Source organism: Symphalangus syndactylus, chromosome 1 (genome assembly GCF_028878055.3).
Source record: "Symphalangus syndactylus isolate Jambi chromosome 1, NHGRI_mSymSyn1-v2.1_pri, whole genome shotgun sequence".
Taxonomy (NCBI): Eukaryota; Metazoa; Chordata; class Mammalia; order Primates; family Hylobatidae; genus Symphalangus; species Symphalangus syndactylus.
The window spans coordinates 54,652,153-54,675,850 of NC_072423.2; the positions used below are offsets into that span (position 1 = coordinate 54,652,153).

At 45.3% G+C, this 23,698-nt stretch overlaps 1 protein-coding gene and 1 pseudogene across 4 annotated transcripts in view; both read right to left on the reverse strand.

Moving 5' to 3' along the window:
• RNF125 (ring finger protein 125) overlaps window positions 1-4,516 on the reverse strand; it is a 56,392-nt gene extending 51,876 nt beyond the window's left edge. For all 4 annotated transcript variants that reach the window (XM_055235215.2, XM_055235207.2, XM_055235198.2 and 1 more), the window contains exon 1: window positions 3,705-4,516. In XM_055235215.2, coding sequence (XP_055091190.1) covers window positions 3,705-3,868 — 164 coding nt within the window. In that variant the 5' untranslated portion in view covers window positions 3,869-4,516. The remainder of the gene's footprint in view (window positions 1-3,704) is intronic.
• The window catches only part of LOC129458883 (epsin-2-like), a 75,867-nt pseudogene that overhangs the window by 11,277 nt on the left and 40,892 nt on the right, over window positions 1-23,698 (reverse strand).

Sequence of the window (23,698 nt, forward strand, 5' to 3'; positions counted from 1 at the left end):
CTGTACCTAGGAAATTATTAACTGAAAGTCTGACACCTATGAAGGTCTGACAGAGCAACTTAACACAGGCTCATGCCTCTTCTTTCTAGGAGCTGCTATCTATGAAGTTTCATCTGCATAACTAGACCATCTTTGCCCCAGCCCCTTCTTTCTCTCTCCCTCCCATAACCATGTTCCAAGCCCCTATTCTGCTGTAACCTCAAGATGGTATAAAAGCATCAAGCATCTGGCCCTTTCTCTCAGTTTTCATATTTTGTATGACTCCCATGCCCATATGCACATTAATACATTTGTGGGCCTTTCCCCCCTTGTTAATCTATTAGCAGTTTGTTTCACAGACTCAAATGATCAAACCTTTAGGGGAAAAAATCAAATTCAAATTTCCCTACAGTGGTCACACAGCTGGCTAGTGGCAGAGGTGAATTTCAAATCCAGCTTTCTGTAAGGGCCAGTTACTACCGCATCACAATACAACTTATAAAGTGCTCTGTACATATTCATTCAAGGTATTGTTGTTATTATTAAATTTGTTTGATGTGAAATAGGTTTACAAACAAAAATCAGCATAAACCACCTAGTTCAACGTGTCTGGAAATGTAGCTTCAATATGGGCTAATAAAATACAGACGGTTCATTTGCATTTATTCGTTTTCCAACTTAATTTCAATGGAAAAGAGTAATTCATTTAGAATGTACAAATGGTATTAACGCTCACAATCTCTACTGCAGAAAGGACTCTGGTTAACATTTATAAAGTGGAAGGAGACCAAGTAAGTTTGCCAAAAGGAGGAATATGGAAATTCTGCCCACAACCAGAACAATGGACATAGATTTGTCAAAACAAAGAACAGTAAAGAGAGGAAAGGCAATTTGTTCAGCCCTTGTAATGGTATTTTATGACTATTTTTCCAGTTGCTAGTTTCCTATTCACTTTAACAAAGAAAAAGATTAAACAAAAAATTTAACATTTTGCAAATTTATATTATCCTTTAGTAGAAGGAAAAATATTGTAAATGGCAAATTATAATATTCAAAGTCCAAACCGGGAAAACAATCTCCAGTCAGATCATTGAATAGCAAAGCTGTCTATTCCAAAACAAATCTTCAAAACGCCCACTGTTTATGTTTTGCACAACTTTAAAGTTTTAATGCTAATAATGATTCAATTTAAATGGAGGTATCTTTAGGCTGTTATTGCCCTAAAATAATCAATATATTTTATGATTCACACAGCCCATCTTGGCTTCCAGACTGGCCTGTGGGTATTATGTTAATAAGCTACATCTGGACAGCTGAGCAACAACATCAGTAATCAGAAAGGAGGGTAAATTTAAGCCTCGAGTTTTAAGAACAAAGCTGAAACAGGCCTTGAAAATACAGCTACGAAATAATACCCAAAGCACTCTTTATTTATACATTGTGCAGGCTGCACACTTTTGTCCCTGGCTCACAGACGGGCAGTGGTGAAAACTGCTTTTCAGATACAAGGCTGTAGGTATTAAGGATCACCTAAGTCCTTTCAAAACTTTTTTTTTTCTTTTTTTTGAGACTGAGTTTTGCTCTGTTGCCGGGGCTGGAGTACAATGATGCCATCTCAGCTCACTGCAACCTCTGCCTCCCAGGTTCAAGCAGTTCTCCTGCCTCAGCCTCCCAGGTAGCTGGGATTACAGGCACGGGTCACCACACCTGGCTAATTTTTGTATTTTTAGTGGAGATGAGGTTTCACCATGTTGGCCAGGCTGGTCTCGAACTCCTGACCTCAGGTGATCCATCCACCTTGGCCTCCAGAAGTGCTAGGATTACAGGTGTGAGCTACCGCGCCCGGCCTCAAAACTTTTGAAGGCAAGGGCACAAAATGTTTTTAAGGACTACCTAGCCGGGCGCGGTGGCTCACGCTTGTATAATCCCAGCACTTTGGGAGGCCGAGGGGGGCGGATCACAAGGTCAGGAGATCAAGACCACGGTGAAACCCCGTCTCTACTAAAAACACACAAAAAAATTAGCCGGGCGTGGTGGCGAGCGCCTGTAGTCCCAGCTACTCGGAGAGGCTGAGACAGGAGAATGGCGGGAACCCGGGGGGCGGAGCCTGCAGTGAGCCGAGATCGCGCCACTGCACTCCAGCCTGGGTGACAGAGCGAGACTCCGTCTCAAATAAATAAATAAATAAATAAATAAATAAAGGACTACCTAAATCCTTTCAAAAGTGGTCCTCAAAAACATGTTGTGCACTTGCATTCATAATAACGCTATTTCTTTCTTCCTGCTAAGCCAAATGCTGGTACAAGCCACTGTGGTATCGCACAGGGCTTCATCATGCTATAGTCACCCTTCAAAGGACATTAAGTGGGCTTCCGCTCCTGATCTGTGCAGACACAACACACACACGTATCTACAAACAAAATTCAAAGCAAAGACAGAAGGCTGGGTGCAGTGGCTCACACCTTTAATCCCAGCACTTTGGGAGGCTGAGGTGGGTGGATCAATTGAGGTCAGGAGTTCAAGACCAGCCTGGCCAACATGGTAAAACCCCATCTCTACTCTAAATTCAAAAACTAGCCGGGTGTGGTGATGGGCGCCTGTAATCCCAGCAACTCGGGAGCCTGAGGCAGGAGAATCACTTGAGCCTGGGAGGCGGAGGTTGCAGTGGGCGGAGGTTGCAGTGAGCCGAGATAGCGCCACCGCACTCCAGCCTGGGCGACAGAACCGGACTACGTCTCTCTCTCTTTCACACACACACACAAAGTAAACAGAGCACAAATTCACAGATCCAACTCCACCAGTTACTCAAACACACATTAAGGATGTGCCAATTTTATATAGGGACTTTTAAATTCGTCTTAGAAACGACCACGGCTTTGCACCAACTGCGAGTTTTAGCTAAGTACTATGCGGTTTTGAGAAAGTTATTTTACTCTGTAATTTCCGCCGGTTTGGAGAGACCGTGCATAAAGCAGGTAGCCTGCCACCTCCTGTCTGTGGCTGGGTTTTGAAGGAGTACATTCAGGGGCTTGCGGCTAACGTCCAAGCCCCACCCTAGCAGGTTGTTAAACTCTAACGATTGTAGAAAGTCACTCGGAAGCTCCAGTTTGACTTGCCCTTTGAGGGGCTAGGTGTCTGTGTTGGGAAAGGGTAGCAGGGGTGGGGGTGGAAAGACACTTTGCACAGATCCGCGTTTGCTTAAGACGAGCCTCTGTGGGCATTCTGGGAACACGTGCACAGCTCCAGCAAAACAAAACGGACCTGGGTTTCTGGGGCAGAGGGAAGCGCAGCCCGTTCCACCGTGTTCAGCGGGGTAACTGCGCTTTGCGGGAGCCCCTGCCTTGTAGCTGGACCTCGTTTCCTTTCCGTGCCCGGGGAGCGCTGGTTCTCCAGCCAAGAGCACCCTCCCCAGTTGGCGAGCCCTGGCTCTGGGCGGGACCCGTGCCCGGATCCCCTTCTCTGGAGTTCCGCACCTGGGCTTCGGGAGGAGGCAGCACAAGGGGGCTACAGGGCCCGCTTGTTTCTTTTTTCTCCTCCCGAAATCCTGTGTCACCTTCCGACCGGCGTTTTCCCCGTGGTCCTGCATCCGACGGGTCCAGGTTTCTCCCTGCGGCAATTTCCTAAGACGCTGTCTTCCGTCCCCCTCCTTCCCCACACCATGCCCTCAGCTTCCCCACATCGCTCTCCTTAGGGGTGGGCGCAAACCGAGCTCCCCTGGAACTTACACGTGGCCACAGCGGGTCCGGACAGGCTGGTGTAACACCTCAAGGCACACGGCGCAGTCGAAGGACGTGACGGGCAACTCCGGGTACCCCCTGCGCTCCAGGGCCCGCGGGGTGGCAGAGGCGGGCGCCGATTTGCCGCTGTCGCTGCTCAGCACGGAGCCCATCGCTGTGCCTCTCGCCGAGACAGCTGCCAAGCACTCAGTGCCTGCCGCAGGGTTGTTTTGTTGTCGTGCGGTGGAGGAAGGAAGTCCCGGCCCAGCTGCGATCGCCGCCTCCCAGCTCTGCCAGCTCGCGCAGCCCAGAAGCCACCTCCGCCGCTGCGCCCAACCTTGCTCTAGAGCACGGCGAGCGCGCGGCCGCGGGGCTGAAATCTTCGGCAAGCCGCCTAGGTTAAGGGGCGGAGGCGGAGGCGGAGGCGGCAGCCGCCCGGTGCTCTGTCTTGTGGTATTGGGAGGATTGAAACCTGAAACCTCAACTGCAGAGAAGAGGACTTGAGGCAGCAGTAAACCTTCCAAGCTATCACACACAGCTGCTTTCCCTACTGTAAGAAGTTAAGTGCGGGCGTGGCCACGCTTAATGATAATCAGAAAACAGCCGCGCTTGTAAGGTGATGCATGGGACCATCCTCCACTGTTGTAATCACAATAGGCTGCAAAAATGACCTATGACCTATGATTGGGCGTCTCCTAAGACGGTGCTATCGCTACTCTGTCATCCAATCAATAGTCCGTTAATGGAGAGATAGGCTGGGTAGTGGAAAGAGTCCTGGAGATTCGGATTCCAATCCTACCTCTCCTACAGAGATTCTAGTGCTAAACCCTGCCATCTCCAGTTTCCTCTGCGGCTCAGGATTTCCTCTGTTGTTTGTACTCTCCCCACCCCGCCCTTTAAACGTGATCAGCCAGGCGCGGTGGCCCACCCCTGTAATTCCAACACTTTGGGAGGCCGAGGCGGGCTTGAAACTCCTGCTTGAGGGCAGGAGTTTGAGGCCAGCCTGGTCAACATGGTGAAACCCCGTCGCTGCTAACAATACAAAAATTAGCCGGGCGTTAATTCACACTTTTTACGAAGACTTATTTAGTGCCCACTGCACTCCAGACTCAGTTCTAGTGATGAAGATGCAATTGTCAACAAGCAAACAAAATCCCAGTTCTCACAGAACTTACTTTAAAAAACAAAACCAAAACTTTATTTTGAGATAATTATAGATTCACATACAGTTGTAAGAATAGTACATAGTATATAATACACATATACAATAATATATAACACATGGGATATAATAACGCATATAATACATGTATGTATTTAACAGGCCATAAACTTCACCCAGTTTACTCCAGGCTTTACTTTTAATTAGGAGATATAGGCCAGGTACCGTGGCTTTTACTCCAGGCTTTACTTTTAATTAGGAGATATAGGCCAGGTACCGTGGCTTACGCCTGTAATTTCAGCACTTTGGGAGGCTGAGGTGGGAGGATCACTTGAGCACAGGAGCCAAGATCACGCTACTGCACTCCATCCTGTGCGACAGAGTGAGACCATGTCTCAAAAAACAAACCAAGCCGGGGCAGTGGCTCACGCCTGTAATCCCAGCACTTTGGAGGCAAGGAGGACAAATCACCTGAGGTCAGGAGTTTGAGACCAGCCTGGCCAACATAGTGAAACCCTGTCTCTACTAAAAATACAAAACTTAGCTGGGTGTGAGCTACTTGGGAGGCTGAGGCACAAGAATCGCCTAAACCCGAAAGGTGGAGGCTGCAGTGAGCTGAGATCATGCCACTGCATTCCAGCCTGGGCAACAGAGGGAGACCCTGTATCAAAAAAACAAAACAGGCCGGGTGCAGTGGCTCATGCCTGAAATCCCAGCACTTTGGGAGGCCAAGGCAGGTGGATCACGAAGTCAGGAGTTCAAGACCAGCCTGGCCAACATAGTGAAACCCGTCTCTACTAAAAATATAACATTTCTTTAGTAAAAATTTTTGTACTAAAAATACAAAAATTAGCCGGGTGTGGTGGCACATGCGTGTAGTCCCAGCTACTTGGGAGGCTGAGGCAGGAGAACCACTTGAACCCAAGAGGTAGAAGTTGCAGTGAGCCAAGACCACACCACTACACTCTAGCCTGGGTAACAGAGCGAGACTCTGTCTCAAAAACAAACCAACAAACAAAAAACAAACAAAAGGAAGATATATGTAATCAGTCCATAAACAAATGAACAAAATCATTTCAGATAATCAGAGCCATGAAGAAGATAAAACAGTAAATGACAATGAGGAGAAGAATAAGCTCAGAGAAGAATTTTTGGATGAAGTGACATTTGAGCAGAGCCATGAATAATGAAAAGAAGTGAGCCGTTCAAAGATTTAGGAAAAAGCGTGGACTGGGAACAGTGAATGAGGCAGGACCAAAGAAAGGAAAGACCTATAGAGCTGGAGCATGGGTGGTGGGGGCAGGCGGTGGGGGGAAATAAAATGAAAAGATAGTTATTCCCATCTTCAAAAGGAAAACAAAAACCTCCCTTTCATCCCACTTATGCCTCAACTCCTGCCCCATATCCCCTTCAAGGCCAAATCTCTTGATCTGATCCTGTACATTTTGTCATCATTTCTTAATTATTCACTTCTTATTCAGTCCAGTCTGGGGTCTGAACCAACCTCTCCACCTCCATCTGTCCAAAAACTGCTTTATTATCAGTGTCACTGGTGACGTTCATGTAACTAATTCCAATAGATTCTTTTCAGCTATTTTTTTGCTTGACCTCTCAACTATGTTTGCCAGTCCTGACCATCCCCTCCTTCTGGAAACACTCTGACTTTCCTTCTTTCTTTCTGGCTATTGTTTCTTCTCCCTTGCCAGAGTCTCCTTCTCCACTGGCTCTGGGCTGGAGATCCTAGGATTCTGTCTTAGGACCTTTTCCCTTCTCCTCTCTCTCTCTTTCTATCTTTCTGTCTCTCTCAAAAATCACACAGTTTCTGTCACTATTTCGGTTCCAAAAACTTTCACATCTTTATCTCTACCCCAAGCCATTCAAATGCCCAATAGCCCAATAGCTTACATGACTGACCATTTGACATAGACACCCTCAGCCCAATGTCTCCAATAATGAACTCATTATAGTAGCCACCTCCTCACCTCCTCCAGTGGTTGATCTCTCTGTTAGCAGATGGCACTGTGATCCACTTTATAGCTCAGTCCAGACACCTGGAAGTCATCCTTGATTTCTTCCTCTTCCTCATTCACGTTGAATCAATCATAATCACAATCCTGCCTCCAATATGTATCTCAGTAGTTCTTTTTTTTCCGAGATGAAGTCTCTCTCTGTTGCCCAGGCTGGAGGTGTGCAGTGGTGCAATCTCAGCTCACTGCAACCTCTGCCTCCTAGGTTCAAGTGATTCTCCTGCCTCAGCCTCCTGAGTAGCTGGGATTGCAGGCGCATGCCACCACACCCAGCTAATTTTTTTGTATGTTTAGTAGAGACAGAGTTTCGCCATGTTGGCCAGGCTAGTCTTGAACTCCTGACCTCATGATCCGCCTGCCTTGGCCTCCCAAAGTGCTGGGATTACAGGCATGAGCCACCATGCTCATTTTCTTCTATTTCCATAGCCACCACTTATTTTAAATCACTGCATTCTCTTGTGTGACTTATGGCAATAGTTCCTAACTGCTCTACCTGCATCCATCATTGCCTCTCTTCAGTTTATTATCCACATGGCAACTAAAGTGATCTTTTGAAAACCAAACATCTTGTGTCACCCCATGCACAAAATCCTTTAATAGCTCTCCTAATCCTTAGGATTAAATTCCAAATCCTTAATATTATCTGAAAATTCCCGCAAGACTTACTTTCGATGGCAGGAATCAGAAATTCAACTAAAAGTGCCTCATTTAGTAAGGATATTTATTATCGCCCAGCTCAGTGGCTTACACCTGTAATCCCAGCACTTTGGGAGGCAGAGGCAGGCTGATCACAAGGTCAGGAGTTCGAGACCAGCCTGGCCAATGTGGTGAAACTCCATCTCTACTAAAAATACAAAAATTAGCCGGGCATGGTGGCACACACTTGTAAGCCCAGCTACTCAGGAGGCTGAGGCAGGAGACTCGCTTGAACCCAGGAGGTGGAGGTTGCAGTGAGCTGAGATCATGCCACTGCACTCTAGCCTGGGGCAACAGAGCAAGACTCTATCTCAAAAAAAAAAAAAGATATTTATTATCAAATATGGTAAATTAGTCCAGGTGTAAACAGTTCCAGAGATGTCTCAGCAGCTCAATTATGTCCTCGCAGCCTCAGCCCCTTGCCATCCTCAGCATGTCTCCCTTATGGCTGAAACAGTCACCTCTATATACAACCTCCAAAAACAAAAAGGAAAGGGTAAGATTTCCCCCTTGTAGCTCTCTCCTTTTTTATATGGGAGAAAAATGCTTCCTAGAGGCCTTCCTCTGCAGACTTCCCTTCCTATCTAATTGGTCAAAATTGGGCACCATTGCTATCCTAAATCAGTCACTAGCTAAAGAGAATGGGAGCACTCTGATTGGCTTAAACTCATTATTTATTCCATAGGACTTGGCACCTCAGCTCTCTGAAACAACATAAATAGGGTTCTTATACCAAGAAAGGAGATGAAACAATTGGATGGACCAACAGTAAGGTTTTCCAAAGTAACTATTTGGGGGGTCTTAGCTGCTTTCACTCTCCTCCCTATTTTTCAGGCTCCTAAATTCCCCTACTTATTTCAATCCTTGAGTGTGTTAAGTTCTCTCTGACTGAAGGCCTTTATCATGCTTTTATTTTTCTCTTGGACTTAACACTTCCTACCCAACATTCTGCCATTCATACCTCAACTTTCTCAAATTTGGGTGTTTTTGTTTTTTGTCTTTGTTTTCCCTGAGATGGAGTCTCACTCTGTCCTCCAGGCTGGAGTGCAGTGGTACGATGTCAGCTCACTGCAACCTCTGCCTCTTGGGTTCCAGCAATCCTCCTGCCTCAGCCTCCTGAGTAGCTAGGATTACAGGTGTGAGCCACCACGCCCGACTAATTTTTGTAGTTTTGGTAGAGATGGGGCTTCACCATGTTGGCCAGGATGGTCTTTCTCTTTTGACCTCATGATCCACCCACCTCAGCCTCCCAAAGTGCTGGGATTATAGGCATGAGCCACCGCCCCTGGCCAAATTTTGGGTCTTAGTTTAGAAACCTTTCTTTCTTTTTCTTTCTTTCCCTTTCTTTCTTTCTTTCTTTCTTTCTTTCTTTCTTTCTTTCTTTCTTTCTTCTCTTTTTTTTTTTGAGATAGGGTCTTGCTCTGCTGTCCAGGCTGGAGTGCAGTGGTGCCATCATGGCTCACTGCTGCAGCCTCAACCTCATGGGCTCAAACAGTCCTTCCACCTCAGCCTCCTGAGTAGCTGGCACCACAGTCATGTGTCACCACACTCAGCTAACTTTTGTATTTTTTGTAGAGACAGTGTCCCAATATGCTGCCCAAGCTGGTCATGAACTCTTGGGCTCAAGCAATCCTCCTGCCTCGGTCTCTCAAAGTACTGGGATTATAAGCATGAGCCACAATGCCTGGCCTTGGAAAACTTTCCACATTACATTCATCTCATACTATTGTCTTAGTTTTTCATTGCCTGCTATATTTGCCTTCCTATTTATCCTGCTTGTGGCTACTCTGAGGGCTAGAGGACCTGGCATGTGAGAGGTGACAAATATATTCATATTTATACATGTCTTTCAATAATTATCTCACAAGGTGAATTTTTTTTTTTTTTTTTTTTTTTTTTTTTGAGAGGAGTCTCACTCTGTCGCCCAGGCTGGAGTGCAGTGGCGCGATCTCGGCTCACTGCAAGCCTGTCTCCCGGGTTCACGCCATTCTCCTGCCTCAGCCTCCCAAGTAGCTGGGACTACAGACCCGCCACCACGCCCGGCTAATTTTTTGTATTTTTATTTTTATTTTTATTTATTTTTTTTTTTATTTTTTGAGACGGAGTCTCGCTCTGTCGCCCAGGCTGGAGTGCAGTGGTACAATCTCGGCTCACTGCAAGCTCCGCCTCCCGGGTTCACGCCATTCTCCTGCCTCAGCGTCTTTGAGTAGCTGGGACTACAGGCACCCGCCACCATGCCCGGCTAATTTTTTTGTATTTTTAGTAGAGACGGGGTTTCACCGTGGTCTGGATCTCCTGACCTCGTGATCCACCCGCCTCGGCCTCCCAAAGTGCTGGGATTACAGGCGTGAGCCACCGCGCCCGGCCAAGGTGAATATTATTATTTCCATTTTATATGTTCAGATTATTTAACTTAGCAAAAGTCACATAGGAAATAAGTTGTAGAACCAGATTTTAATTCTAGATTGTCTTTTATTTTAAAAAATCTATGCATTTTTTCACTAAGGCTCTGCTGTAGAGATGAGAAGCATAAAAATTCATAGAAAATAATAAAACTATTAAACAAAATGAGGCAGGCAAATGGGATATGGGAGGATAAAAGCATCTGATATAATAAGACTCTTTCGTAGAAACGGGGTCTCGCCAGGCACTGTGGCTCATGCCTGTAATCCCAACACTTTGAAAGGCCAGGGTGGGCAGTTCACCTGAGGTCAGGAGTTTGAGACCAGCCTGGCCAACATGGTGAAAACCCGTCCCTACTAATAATACAAAAAAATTAGCCAGGCATGGTGGTGAATGCCTGTAATCCCAGCTACTGGGAGGCTAAGGCAGGAGAATCACTTGAACCTGGGAGGCAGAGGTTGCAGTGAGCCGAGATCATGCCACTGCACTGCAGCCTGGGTGACAGAATGAGATTCTGTCTCAAAAAAAAAGAAAAAAAGAAACAGGGTCTTGCCATGTTGCCCAGGCTGGTCTCGAACTCCTGGAGGCCAGCAATCTCTCCTTGGCCTTTCAAAGTGTTGGGATTGCAGGCGTGAGCCACCACACCAGGCCAATAAGACTCCTAATAAATCTTTCTTTCTTTCTTTCTTTCTTTTTGGAGACAGGGTCTTTCTCTGTGATTCAGGCTGGAGTGCAGTGGAGCAATCTTGGCTCACTGCAACCTCCACTTCCCAGGCTCAAGTGATCCTCCCATCTCAGCCTCCCAGGTAGCTGGAACTACAGGCATACGCCAACATGCCCAGCTAATTTTTTGTATTTTTTGTATAGATGGGGTTTCGCCATGTTGCCCAGGCTGGTGAATCTTTAAACTTACAGATGACAAGGGTGATGATGATAACAGTGATGGTGATGGTGTCAGCCTGAGAATAAATTCACAATTCAGTTTCTAATCCCTGAAGTATATCAAAAGTATAGATTAGTACAAAGAAAATTTGAAAGTTCTATAATCAACGTCCTGTCACCAAGAAGACTAATGTATCTCTCAACCAACCCGAAGGAAAGCAAAGCTACAGCTCTTTAAAACATCTAGAAAACTATGTACTTCACTTATTTATTTCCACAGAAGGGATGAAAAGAAATTAGTTTATAATTTGAAGCAGGGTTGAAGAAATGAGAAAAACATTCCTATATTCTTTGAAGTTTATTTTATTTATTTATTTTTTATTTTTGAGACGGAGTCTCGCTCTGTCACCCAGGCTGGAGTGCAGTGGCGCGATCTCGGCTCACTGCTAGCTCCGCCTCCCAGGTTCACGCCATTCTCCTGCCTCAGCCTCTCCGAGTAGCTGGGACTATGGGCGCCCGCCACCACGCCCGGCTAATTTTTTTGTATTTTTAGTAGAGACGGGGTTTCACCGTGGTCTCGATCTCCTGACCTCGTGATCCGCCCGCCTCGGCCTCCCAAAGTGCTGGGATTACAAGCGTGAGCCACCACGCCCGGCTGAAGTTTATTTATTAACAAAATCATTAGGAAACCCGAATGTTCATCATAGAGAAATGTTTTTGTAAAGTATGATAAATTCACTCAATGAATAGATAAAACAATATTAAAAATGTTTGGCCCACCATTTTTAGGTCCAATGGAAAGTATTTCGTAAAATAAAAAAATGTACGTAGACAAGATAACATATGGATATTTATTGTAGTGTTGTTTGTTATAGCAAAATATTAGAAACACTTTATTTTTGAGACATTTTATTTATTTATTCATTTATGTATTTATTTTATTTTGAGACACTGTCTCATTCTGTCACCCAGTCTGGAAAGCAGTGGCTCACACATCACTGTAGCCTTGGCCTCCTGGGCTGAAGCGATCCTCCTACTTCAGTCTCTTGAGTAGCTGGGACAACGGGCACATGCCACCATGCTCAGGTAATTTAAAAATTTGAAATTTTTTGTAGAGACAGAGTCTCGCTGTGTTGCACAGGCTGGTTTTGAACTCCTGGGCTCAAGTGATCCTCCTGCCTTCACCTCACGAAGCACTTGGATGACACTCATGAGCCACTTTAGCCAGCTAGAAACATTTTAAATATCCACCAATATGTGACTGGTTAAATAAATTATGGCATCTCCAGATTGCTGTGAGCCGAGATTGCGCCACTGCACTCCAGCCTGGCGACAGAGGGAGACTTTGTCTCAAAAATAAATAAATAAATAAAGGCATCTCCATAAAACGGAATACTATGCAGCCATTAAAAAGCAAGGCAGCTTTATAACCGCCCTAGAGAAACCCCTCTGAGATGTATTATTAAGTGAAAAAAGCAAAGTACACAACTGCATTTATTGTACACTATCATTGATTTTTTGAAAGACTATACATGTGCACACACATAGATATAAGTGTTTATGTGTATGTATAACATATGTAGATGCACAATATGTATATATACTGTTTATGCATATTGATTTTTTGAAAAGATACACAAGAAATGAATAACTGTGGTTGTTGCTAGGGAGGGGAACTGGTTCCTGGGGAACAGGAATGAAAGAAATACTTTTACTGTAGGATCTTTTGTGCATCTTGAAATTTGTACTGTTTGTATGCAGTGCCAAGTTAAATATTAATAACTAAAAATTAATAATTTTAGCCAGGCATAGTGGTATGTGCCTGTAATCCCAGCTACTCAGCTGGCTAAGGTGAGAGTGTTGCTGAACTGAAACTGCCTTTGCAAAATTATGACTGAGACAGTGAAAGAGAGCTAACTTAATTGACTCCACCTTGCTTCTAACCTCCAAGCTGTCCTTGTTCATTTCCTGGGCATAGGCTGACCTAACTTTGGGAAAAACTTAGTTTATAGTTTAAAACAAAGACAGTAACAGCCCATTCCCAAAGCAGACCTCCTTGCCTGGGGACTAGACTGCCTTTGTAGCACTAACATTAGCCACAAGTTTAGAAATTATGGTTTAGGAGTCATGCAGCTAGAGGCTACAAGATTCTGACCCTCCCTAAACTGCTCCTAAGATGAGTGCTTGAGACATTTTGCAGACCCTGCACTTGATGGATCAGCTGGCACCACCCAGATCAATAAACTGGCTCATCTGATCTTGCGGCCCCACCCAGGAACTGACTCAGTGCAAGAAGACAGCTTCGACTCCCTATGATTTCATTTGACCAATCAGCACTCCTGGCTCACTGGCCTCCCCTCTCCACCGTTAAATTGTCCTTAAAAATTCTGCTCCCCAGGGAGACTGATTTGAGTAATAATAAAATTCTGGTCTCCCATACAGCTGGCTCTGCATGAATTACTTTTTCTCTCTTGCAAATCCCCTGTCCTGATGAATCGGCTCTGTCTAGGCAGAGGACAGGGTGAACCCTTTGGACAGTTACAAAACCAGGCCTGTTTTGCCATACCACAGTAAGCCAACCATGAACATAACAAGTTTTGTAGCAGAGAAAGAATTTATTTATGTGGGCCGCCAAGCAAGGAGGTGGGAGAACAGGTCTCACATCTGCATCCCCAAAGATGGAGTTTAGGGACATTTATGGGATAGAAGAGCAGGGTGGTCTAAGGTGTGGGGAAAGATAATTAGGCGTAAGGAAAAGTGAGGTAATCAGTGTTCTGTAAAAGTGTAGTCTAGATTTTTGGTTCTTCATAGGACACATGTTCAAAAAATGGCAGCATTGGCCAGGCACAGTGGCTCAGGTCTGTAATCCCAGCACTTTGGGAGGCTGAGGCGGGAGGATGACTTGAGCCCAGGAGTCTGAGGCTGCAGTGAACTATGATCACAACATGGTACTCCAGCCTGGGTGATCCTGTCTCTATAAAAAAGAGAAAGAAAGAAAGAAAGAAAGAAAAAAAGAAAAGAAAAGAAAGAAAGAAAGAAAGAAAGAAAGAAAGAAAGAAAGAAAGAAAGAAAGAAAAGAAAGAAAGAAAGAAGAAAGGAAGGGAGAAAGAGAAAGAAAGAAATCGAGAGAGGGAGGAAGGGAGAGAAGGAAGGAGGGAGGAAGGGAGGAAAGAAGGAAGGAAGGAGGGAAAGAAGAAAGAAAGAAAGAAGGAAAGAAAAGAAAGAAAGAAAGAGAGAGAGAGAAAGAAAGAAAGAGAGAGAGAGAGAAAGAAAGAAAGAGAGAGAAAGAGAGAAACATGGCAGCATTAGCATGATCTGAGGTGGAGCTCTCAGCCCTCTGATGTCAAAGGTCACCCATCAGACATGCGCACAGGCCCATTTGAAGGATCAGTGGTCCCACCTGGTTTGAGCTGAACCAAAGCTGATTCTATGTTCCTGAAAAACAACTTAGGCAACTATTACCTTTGTGACCCACACAAGATGTTATTTATAGTAAGGCTGAAGGGGCCCTTTCTTTAGGAAAAAAAAAAAAAGCTAAAAGCGAGTGACATCAGCGTCAGGTTTGCCTTCAGCTTCAGGAGAATTGCTTGAGCCCAGGAGTTTGAGACTAGCCTGAGCAAAATAGCAGGACTCCATCTCAAAAAAAAAAAAAACACGACAAAAAAAAAAAATAGAGGAGTTGGGGAAAAGGGGAGAGAGAGAGAGAGAGAGAGCGAGCATTAGGACGAATACCTAATGCACGCAGGGCTTAAAACCTAGATGACGGGTTCATAGGTGCAGCAAACCACCATGGCACACGTATACCTATGTAACGAACCTGCACATTCAGCACATGTATCTCAGAACTTAAAGTAAAATAAAATTAAAAAAAATAATAACTTCTTTTTTTTCTTTGAGATGGAGTCTCGTTCTGTCACCAGGCTAGAGTGCGATTCTCCTGCCTCAGCCTCCCGAATAGCTGGGACTACAGGTGCGCACCATCATGCCCAGCTGATTTTTGTATTTTTAGTAGAGACAGGGTTTCGCATTTTGGCCAGGATGGTCTCGATCTCTTGACCTCGTGATCCACCCGCCTCGGCCTCCTAAAGTGCTGGGATTACAGACAAGAGCCACCACGCCCAGCCTAATAATAACTTTTAACATACATGTACCCTTTAACTCAATATTTCTACTTCTTGAACCAACGCGTAGACAAACGTGCACAAGGAGGTTTGAACAGAAATGTTGTTCTTTTTTTTTTTTTTGTCTTTTTTGAGACAGAATCTCACTCTGTTGCCCAGGCTGGAGTGCAGTGGCATGATCTCGGCTCACTGCAACCTCCACCTCCCGGATTCAAGTGATTCTTCTGTCTCAGCCTCCCGAGTACCTGGGATCACAGGCACCCACCACCAAGCCTGGCTAATTTTTTTTGTATTTTTAGTAGAGATGGGGTTTTACCATTTGGTTGGGCTGGTCTCAAACTCCTGACCTTAGGTGATCCAGCCCCTCCTCAGCCTCCCAAAGTGCTGGGATTACAGGCCTGAGCCACTGCCCCTGGCCTGTTGTTCTTTGAATCACTGTCTATAGTACCAAAAATATGCAAGCAATAAAATTTCTGTTTATTAGAGGGATAATTAAATATATTACAGTGTAATATATTTAAAATATAAATATTAAATGCAGCAGTGAAAAAGAACTTTTTGGGGGGGGCAGTCGGGACAGGATCTTGCTCCATCATCCAGTCTGGAGTGCAGTGGCTCACTGTTTCTGCAGCTTCAACCTCCTGGGCTCAAGCAATCCTCCCACCTCAGCCTTCAGAGTAGCTGGGGCTAGAGGTGCCTGCCACCACGCCTGGCTAAGTTTTTTATTTTTAGTAGAGATGAGGTATCACTAGGTTGCCTAGGCTGGTCTCAAACTCATGGGCTCAAGCTATTCTCTTGTCCCAGCCTCCCAAAGTGCTGGGAATACAGGCATGAGCCACAGCGCTTAGCCTAACAAACAAAACTTTTGATAGCACTTAACTATGTATCAGGTATTATTCCAAGTGCTTTATATGTGTTAATTCATTTAATCATCATAATAACTCTATGAAATAGGTAACTAATATTATCATCCTGCTTTTTACCGAGAAAGAGAGGTACAGACAGTCCAAAAACTTGCCTCAGATTACATTTATGATAAAAAACAGCGAGTTGAAGCCAGGAATTCTGACTCTAAATGTCAATGAACTTAACCCCTACGCAATATTGACCTTCTTCTATTTTTCCCAAGACATTGTTAACTAAAAAGAGATGTTACTGAAGAACACAAAAGTCAGGCCGGGCGTGGTGGCTCACACCTGTAATCCCAGCACTTTGGGAGGCCGCGGCTGGCAGTTCACTTGAGGTCAGGAGTTTGAGACTAACCTGGCCAACATGGTGAAAACCTGTCTCTACTAAAACTACAAAAAGAAGCCGGGCATGATGGCGGGCACCTGTGATCCCAGCTACTAGGGAGGCTGAGGCAGGGGAATTGCTTGAACCCGGGAGGCAGAGGTTCTTTATATTCTTTTTTTTTTTTTTTTGAGATAGAGTCTCGCTCTCTCACCCAGGCTGGAGTGCACTGGCGCAATCTCGGCTCACTGCAAGCTCCGCTCCCGGGTTCACGCCATTCTCCTGCCTCAGCCTCTCCGAGTAGCTGGGACTACAGGTGCCCGCCACCACGCCCAGCTAATTTTTTGTATTTTTAGTAGAGACAGGGTTTCACCGTGGTCTCGATCTCCTGACCTCGTGATCCGCCCGCCTCGGCCTCCCAAAGTGCTGGGATTACAAGCGTGAGCCACCGCGCCCGGCAGGTTCTTTATATTCTTAACCTTAACATTAAATTACAGGCTAATTTGGAAAGAACTGCCACGTTTACAGTGCTGAGTCCATAAATAATGTATATCTCTCTATTTAAGTACTGTTTCAAATTCTTCAGTTTTTTGTTTTGTTTTGAGATAGGGTCTCACTCCTGCCCCCCAGGCTGGAGTGCAGTGACGCAATCTTGACTCACTGCAACCTCCGCCTCTCCTGCCTCAGCCTCCCGAGTAGCTGGGATTACAGGCACCCGCCACCACGCACAGCTAATTTTTGCATTTTTAGTAGAGACGGATTTCACCATGTTGGCCAGGTTGGTCTTGAACTCCTGACCTCAGGTGATCCGCCACCCTTGGCCTCCCAAAGTGCTGGGATTACAGGAGTGAGCCATTGTGCCTGGCCACATATACTTCTTACGGAGAAAAAAGATTCTACATTTCTCACTGAGGGAAGTCAATCCCCACACAAAGGCCACAGCTTTCTCTTGCTGAGTGTCCTTGGCAAGTTTTTTCTTTAGTCTTAGTTTCCCCATCTGAAAAAAACACAGTGTTTACCTACAGAATTGTTGTGAGAGGTTAAATGCAATAGCAAGTAAATCCTTGAGTCATTGCCCGGTAGGTGGTGTTAAGTTAAGTATCAGTTCTCTCTCTCTCTGACTTCAATCATTCTGAAAATATTCAATAAAAGCCTAATTTGTGTTAAGCACCTCATTAGACATTTGGGGCACAGTCCAGAGCAAGGCCCAATGGAGTGAACAGCTATTGTTTTCAGCTGCCAAGCATCTCTTCACCTTCTTCTGTAACAGCACCATACACCCTTCCTTTGGGGGAATTGTTCTTTCATCAAGCCAATATCCAACAGATAGCATTTTGACTGATTACTATGAACTGTCTCACATGTCCCTGTGAGACCACCAAACAGGCTTTGTGTGAGCAACAAGGCTGTTTATTTCACCTGGGTGCAGGTGGGCTGAGTCCGAAAAAGGAGTCAGCAAGGGTGGTGGGATTATCATTGGTTCTTATAGGTTTTGGGATAGGCGGTGGAGTTAAGAGCACTGTTTAGGGGGCAGGGGGTGGATCTCACAAAGTACATTCTCAAAGGTGGGGAGAATTACATAGAACTTTCTTAAGGGTGGGGGAGATTATAAAGAAACTTCTTAAGGGTGAGGGAGATTACAAAGTACATTGATCGGCCGGGCGCGGTGGCTCAAGCCTGTAATCCCAGCACTTTGGGAGGCCGAGGCGGGCGGATCACGAGGTCAGGAGATTGAGACCATCCTGGCTAACACAGTGAAACCCCATCTCTACTAAAAGTACAAAAAATTAGCCGGACGTGTTGGCAGGCGCCTGTAGTCCCAGCTACTCGGGAGGCTGAGGCAGGAGAATGGCATGAACCCGGGAGGCGGAGCTTGCAGTGAGCCGAGATCGCGCCATTGCACTCCCGCCTGGGAGACAGAGCAAGACTCCGTCTCAAAAAAAAAAAAAAAAAAAAAAAAAAAACAAAGTACATTGATCAGTTAGGGTGCGGCAGAAACAAATCACAATGGTAGAATGTCATCAGTTAAGGCTATTTTCACTTCTTTTGTGGATCTTCAGTTGCTTCAGGCCATCTGGATGTATACGTGTAGGTCACTGCGGATATGATGGCTTAGCTTGGGCTCAGAGGCCTGACATTCCTGTCTTCTTATATTAATAAGAAAAATAAAACAAAATAGTGGTAAAGTATTGGGGCAGCAAAAATTTTGGGGGGTGGTATGGAGAGATAATTGTCAATGTTTCTCAGGGCTGCTTCGAGCGGGATTAGGGGTGACATGGGAACCTAGAATGGGAGAGATTAAGCTGAAGGAAGAATTTGTAGTAAGTGATGATATTGTGGGGTTGTTAGAAGGAGCATTTGTTGTATGGAATTATTGGTGATGGCCTGGATGCAGTTTTGTATGAATTGAGAAACCAAATGGAAGACACAAGATCCGAGTAAAAGAAGGAGAAAAACAGGTATTAAAGGACTAAGAATTGGGAGGACCTAGGACATCTAATTAGAGAGTGTCCAAGGGGGTCCAAGGGGGTTTAGCGTAATTACTTGCTTGGTTGGCAAGTTTTCAGGCTCTACCTTTGAGGTTTGTTTTAATGTTGTCATATACCAGGCCAGACTGATTTAGGGAAAAACGACACTCTTCATTTAAAAATATAAATAGTCCTCCTTTTTCAGCAATGAGTAAATTGAGGCCTTGGTGATTTTGGAGGAAAGAGAAATGCAAAGCCAACAATTGTTTGTTAAAGAAGGATTAGAAATGGCTAGAAGACAGTGAGTGAGATTGATAGTGTGGTGGAGATAGTTTGGGAGAGGTAGAGGGTGGCATAAGAATGGGAATGAGAATAAGAGTGAGTATAAAAGTAAAGAATAGGACTTCATCAGGGTGAAAGTGTTGGAGTGTGTCCTGTCAGCAAAGGTCATCTATCCACTCAAAGAGGGAGTCAAGAGTGGAGGAGTGGGGATAGATATTCATGATGGAAAGGAAATGAGAGGTTTTAAGAGGCAGGCTAACAGCTTGTAACCTACATGGAAGAGGTTATGAAATGATGACAGAATAGAATGGGCCTATTTTCCTTGATCCAAGAACCATTTGCCTTGTGTGGGAAGAGATTGATAGGTGGAAACTTCAGTAAGAGAGTAAATGGAGTGACCAATGAGAAGGAGAAAAACTGGCCATGAGGGACAGAAGTTGGAAAGCTAGCTGCTTCTTTAGCTACCTTATCAGCATAAGTGTTGCCCTGAGCAATGAGATCTGATGCCTTTTGATGGCCCTTGCAGTGAATGACTCCAGCTTCCTTTGGAAGTAAAGCAGCTTTGATAAGAGTTTTTATTAAAGAAGCATTAATGATGTAGGACCCTTGCATAGTGAGGAAATTTCTTTCTGTCCATATAACAGCGTGGTGGTGCAGGATATAGAAGGCATATTTAGAGTCAGTATAAATATTGATGTGTAGTCCCTTCGCAAGAGTGAGGGCCCAAGTTCGGCTTGAGTTCTGCTTGCTGAGAGGTAGTGGAGGGGGGCAGAGCGGTAGCCTCAATGATAGATGTGGAAGATACTATAGCATAGCCTGCCTTTGCTGGTGAGTGGCGATTAGGCCTTGTGGAACTCTCATCAATAAACCAAGTGTGATCAGGGTAAGGAACAGGAAAGAAGGAAATATGGGGAAATGGAGTGAATGTCAGATGGATCAGAGAGATACAGTCATGGGGGTCAGGTGTGGTATCCAGAGTAATGTGGGAGGCCGGACTGAAGTCCAGGCCAGTAACAATGGTAATTGTGGGAGACCCAACAAAGACTGAGTATAGCAGAAGGAGCTGGGGGGCAGAAAGTATATGTGTCAAGTGTGAGGAGGAAAATAGATTTTGAAAGTTGTGGGAACTGTAGAGAGTAAGTGGAGCATAGCTTGTGATTTTGAGGGCCTCTAAAAGTATTAAAGCAGTGGCAGCCACCGCATGCAGACATGAGGTCTATGCTAAAACAGTAAGGTCAAGTTGTTTGGACAGAAAGGCTACAGGGCGCGGTCCCGGCTCTTGTGTAAGAATTCTGGCCACATGAAAAGGGTTGGGATGAGTTAGGGAGAGCTAGTGTGGGAGCAGCTTTTAGGGCTGTTTTTTAAGGAATGGAAAGGGGAGTGGGGAAAGGATTTAGGATTTATGGGGTCAGCTAGGTTTATCTAGAACAGAATGGGTTGTGGAGGGAGGTATTGAGGATAGGAGAGTATATTGGTTTGGCACCACATGGTGGATAGGCAAGATAATTTGGTTGATAAAGCACAGATCCTGAACTAACCTGTAAGACTTGTCCAGTTTTTGGACAGGTAAAATGGGGGAATTGTAAGGAGAGTTTATAGGCTTTAAAAGGCCATGCTGTAACAGGCAAGTGATAACAGGCTTTAATCCTTTTAAAGCATGCTGTGGGATGGGATATTGGCGTTGATCAGGGTAAGGGTGATTAGGTTTTAATGGGATGGTAAGGGGTACATCATCTGTCGCCAAGGAGGGAGTAGAGGTGTCTTTTTTTTTTTTTTTGAGAAGGAGTCTCGGTCTTTCACCCAGGCTGGAGTGCAGTGGTGCGATCTCGGCTCACTGCAGGCTCCGTCCCCCGGGGTTCACACCATTCTCCTGCCTCAGCCTCCTGCGTAGCTGGGACTACAGGCGCCCACCACCTCGCCCGGCTAATTTTTTTGTATTTTTTAGTAGAGACGGGGGTTTCACTATGTTAGCCAGGATGGTCTCGATCTCCTGACCTCGTGATCCGCCCACCTCGGCCTCCCAAAGTGCTGGGATTACAAGCGTGAGCCACTGCGCCCGGCCAAACCACACACAATGTTAAATGTAATGTATGTGTATGTATGCATGTGTATGTTCCAGTGATATAACAATGACTTGTTGAGGCTACCAATGATAGTCTCCACTTTTTATCCTTCATGGCCCGCCTCTGGCATGAGTAGGAGTTCCTGTTGCTGTGACCTGCAGCTTCCCTAGTGTCTGCCCTTCTTAAGCATAGTTGAAATACTTCTTTTTTATCTCTTAGCTATGCAGCATCTTACCAATACTTATTTCTTTCTTCAGATTTGAGTTCTGTTGCCTGCAACCAAACTAACTGACACATTATCCTGTCCTCAAGACTTTCATGGCCTATTACATAATATGTATAGAAAAATAGCCCTTGAGGCCAGGCGCGGTGGCCCATGCCTATAATCCCAGCATTTTGGGAGGCCGAGGTGGGTGGATCACCTGAGGTCAGGAGTTCAAGACTAGCCTGCCCAACATGGAGAAACCCCATCTCTACTAAAAATTCAAAATTAGCTGGGCGTGGTGGCACATGCCTGCAATCCCAGCTACTCGGAAGGCTGAGTCAGGAGAATCTCTTGATCCCAGGAGGCGGAGGTTGTGGTGAGCTGAGAACACACCACTGCACTCCAGCCTGGGCAACAAGAGTGAAACTCTGTCTCAGGAAAAAAAAAAGAAAAATAGCTCTAGCATTTATAATTCAATATAAGACTGATGATACAGATCTACAAAGAGAAGGAGCAGCCATTTTAACTTAGTTCAGGGGGTGTAATGAAAGGGAGGAAGAAAGAAAGAATATTCTAGATAGAGGGGCCTAGAAAGAAAAGAAAGGAAGAGGCCGGGCACGGAGGCTCACGCTTGTAATTCCAGCACTTTGGGAGGCCAAGATGAGTAGATTGCCTGAGGTCAGGAGTTTGAGACCAGCCTGGCCAAAATGGTGAAACCCCGTCTCTACTAAAAGTACAAATATTAGCCAGGTGTGGTGGCAGGTGCCTGTAATCCCAGCTACTTGGGAGGCTGAGGCAGGAGAATTGCTTGAATCTGGGAGGCAGAGGTTGCAGTGAGCCGAGATTGAGCTACGGCACTTCAGCCTGGGCGACAGAGCCTAGATCACGCCATTGCACTCCAGCCTTGGCAACAGAGCAAGACTCCGTCTCAAAAAAAAAAAAAAAAAAAGAGAGAGAGAGAAAAGAAAGAAAGGAAGGAAGGGAGGGAGGGAGGGCATTCCAGATAGAAGGGATCTGGTCAGCCCAGACAAGGAGACCAGAAGCAGCAAGCTCTGTTTGCAGTTCCTTGTTACTGGAATTTTAAGCACACAGCACGCAGTGGGGAGAGAATAAAACTGGAGACCTAGGCAGAGAAGTCATTAAAGCTGTATTTGACAGGTTAAAAACTTTCAACTTGTTTCTGTGGCTTTGTGGAGCCAATTAAGGGTTTAGGTAAAAGAGGGAAAGAGCCATACCTACAATTTTGACAAGTCATTCGGTTTAAGTCAAGGGTTCTCAAACTTTATCTTGCATCAATCACCCGAGGAGCTTGTTAAAATGGCCCCATTCTGAGATATTTCAATTCAGTGGGTTGGGGTGAGCTGCAAAAGCCACATTTTTTAGCAGTCCCTGGCTGATTCTGAAGGGGTCAGCAGACCATTCTTTGAGATATATGGTCCTACATTATGGACCACAGCAGACTCTGCAGGTTACTTTGACAACAGGAGAGACGTCAGGTGGCAGGAAGGAGTCACTCACATTTATTCTAGTGTCTTCTGCCGACAACTCTGCCTCCTCACTACTGGATGACATTACACTGGTTAAATATCCTGGCACTGAAACATAGATATTTCTACAGTTAATAAGATAATTTAAAAAAAATTCTTATCTATAAACCTGTTGAGAGCAATAAAGTTTCACAGTATTCTACAGAAATACAAACATCTGAGATATGAATTTGAAAAGCACACCTCCTCAATCCAAAGCATCATTTGATGGTAAAACAAGGCACCATCTCTTAAAGCCAGAAGGACATAATCACAAATAAAATTCTGCTGAATGAAGGATTTATGAGTTCACCCAGGTAAGACAGCCAAGGACCTGAATCTTCTGCCTTGATTTAGGCACAATTGGATTTTCAAACTTGCATATTGCCCTCAGTTTTTTTGCTAGCCAATCTCATTGCTATTTGTTGCTAGGCCCCCCAGATAGCATATTGGGGGCAGCTGTCTTCTTGACATTCTGACCATTGCAGCTTACTTCAACTGTGGGCAGTCACATTACAGCATATCTTCAAAGCATGCTGTCTTCCTCCAGGGATAACTCAGTGAATATTTCAGCAGCTGTCAGTTGGCAACAAAACTGGGTAATGTTTGCCAGGTGTGGTGGCTCACGCCTGTAATCCCAGCACTTTGGGAGGCTGCGGCGGGCGGATCACCTGAGGTTGGGAGTTCGAGACCAGCCTGACCAACAGGCAGAAACCCCGTCTCTACTGAAAATACAGAATTAGCCAGGCGTGGTGGTGCATGCCCTGTAATCCCAGCTACTTGGGAAGCTGAGACAGGAGAATCGCTTGAACCTGGGAAGGGGAGGTTGTGGTGAGCCGAGATTGTGCTGTTGCACTCCAGCCTGGGCAACAAGAGCGAGACTCAAAAAACAAAACAAAACAAAAAAACTGGGTAATGTTTGAATCAACTCCACATTT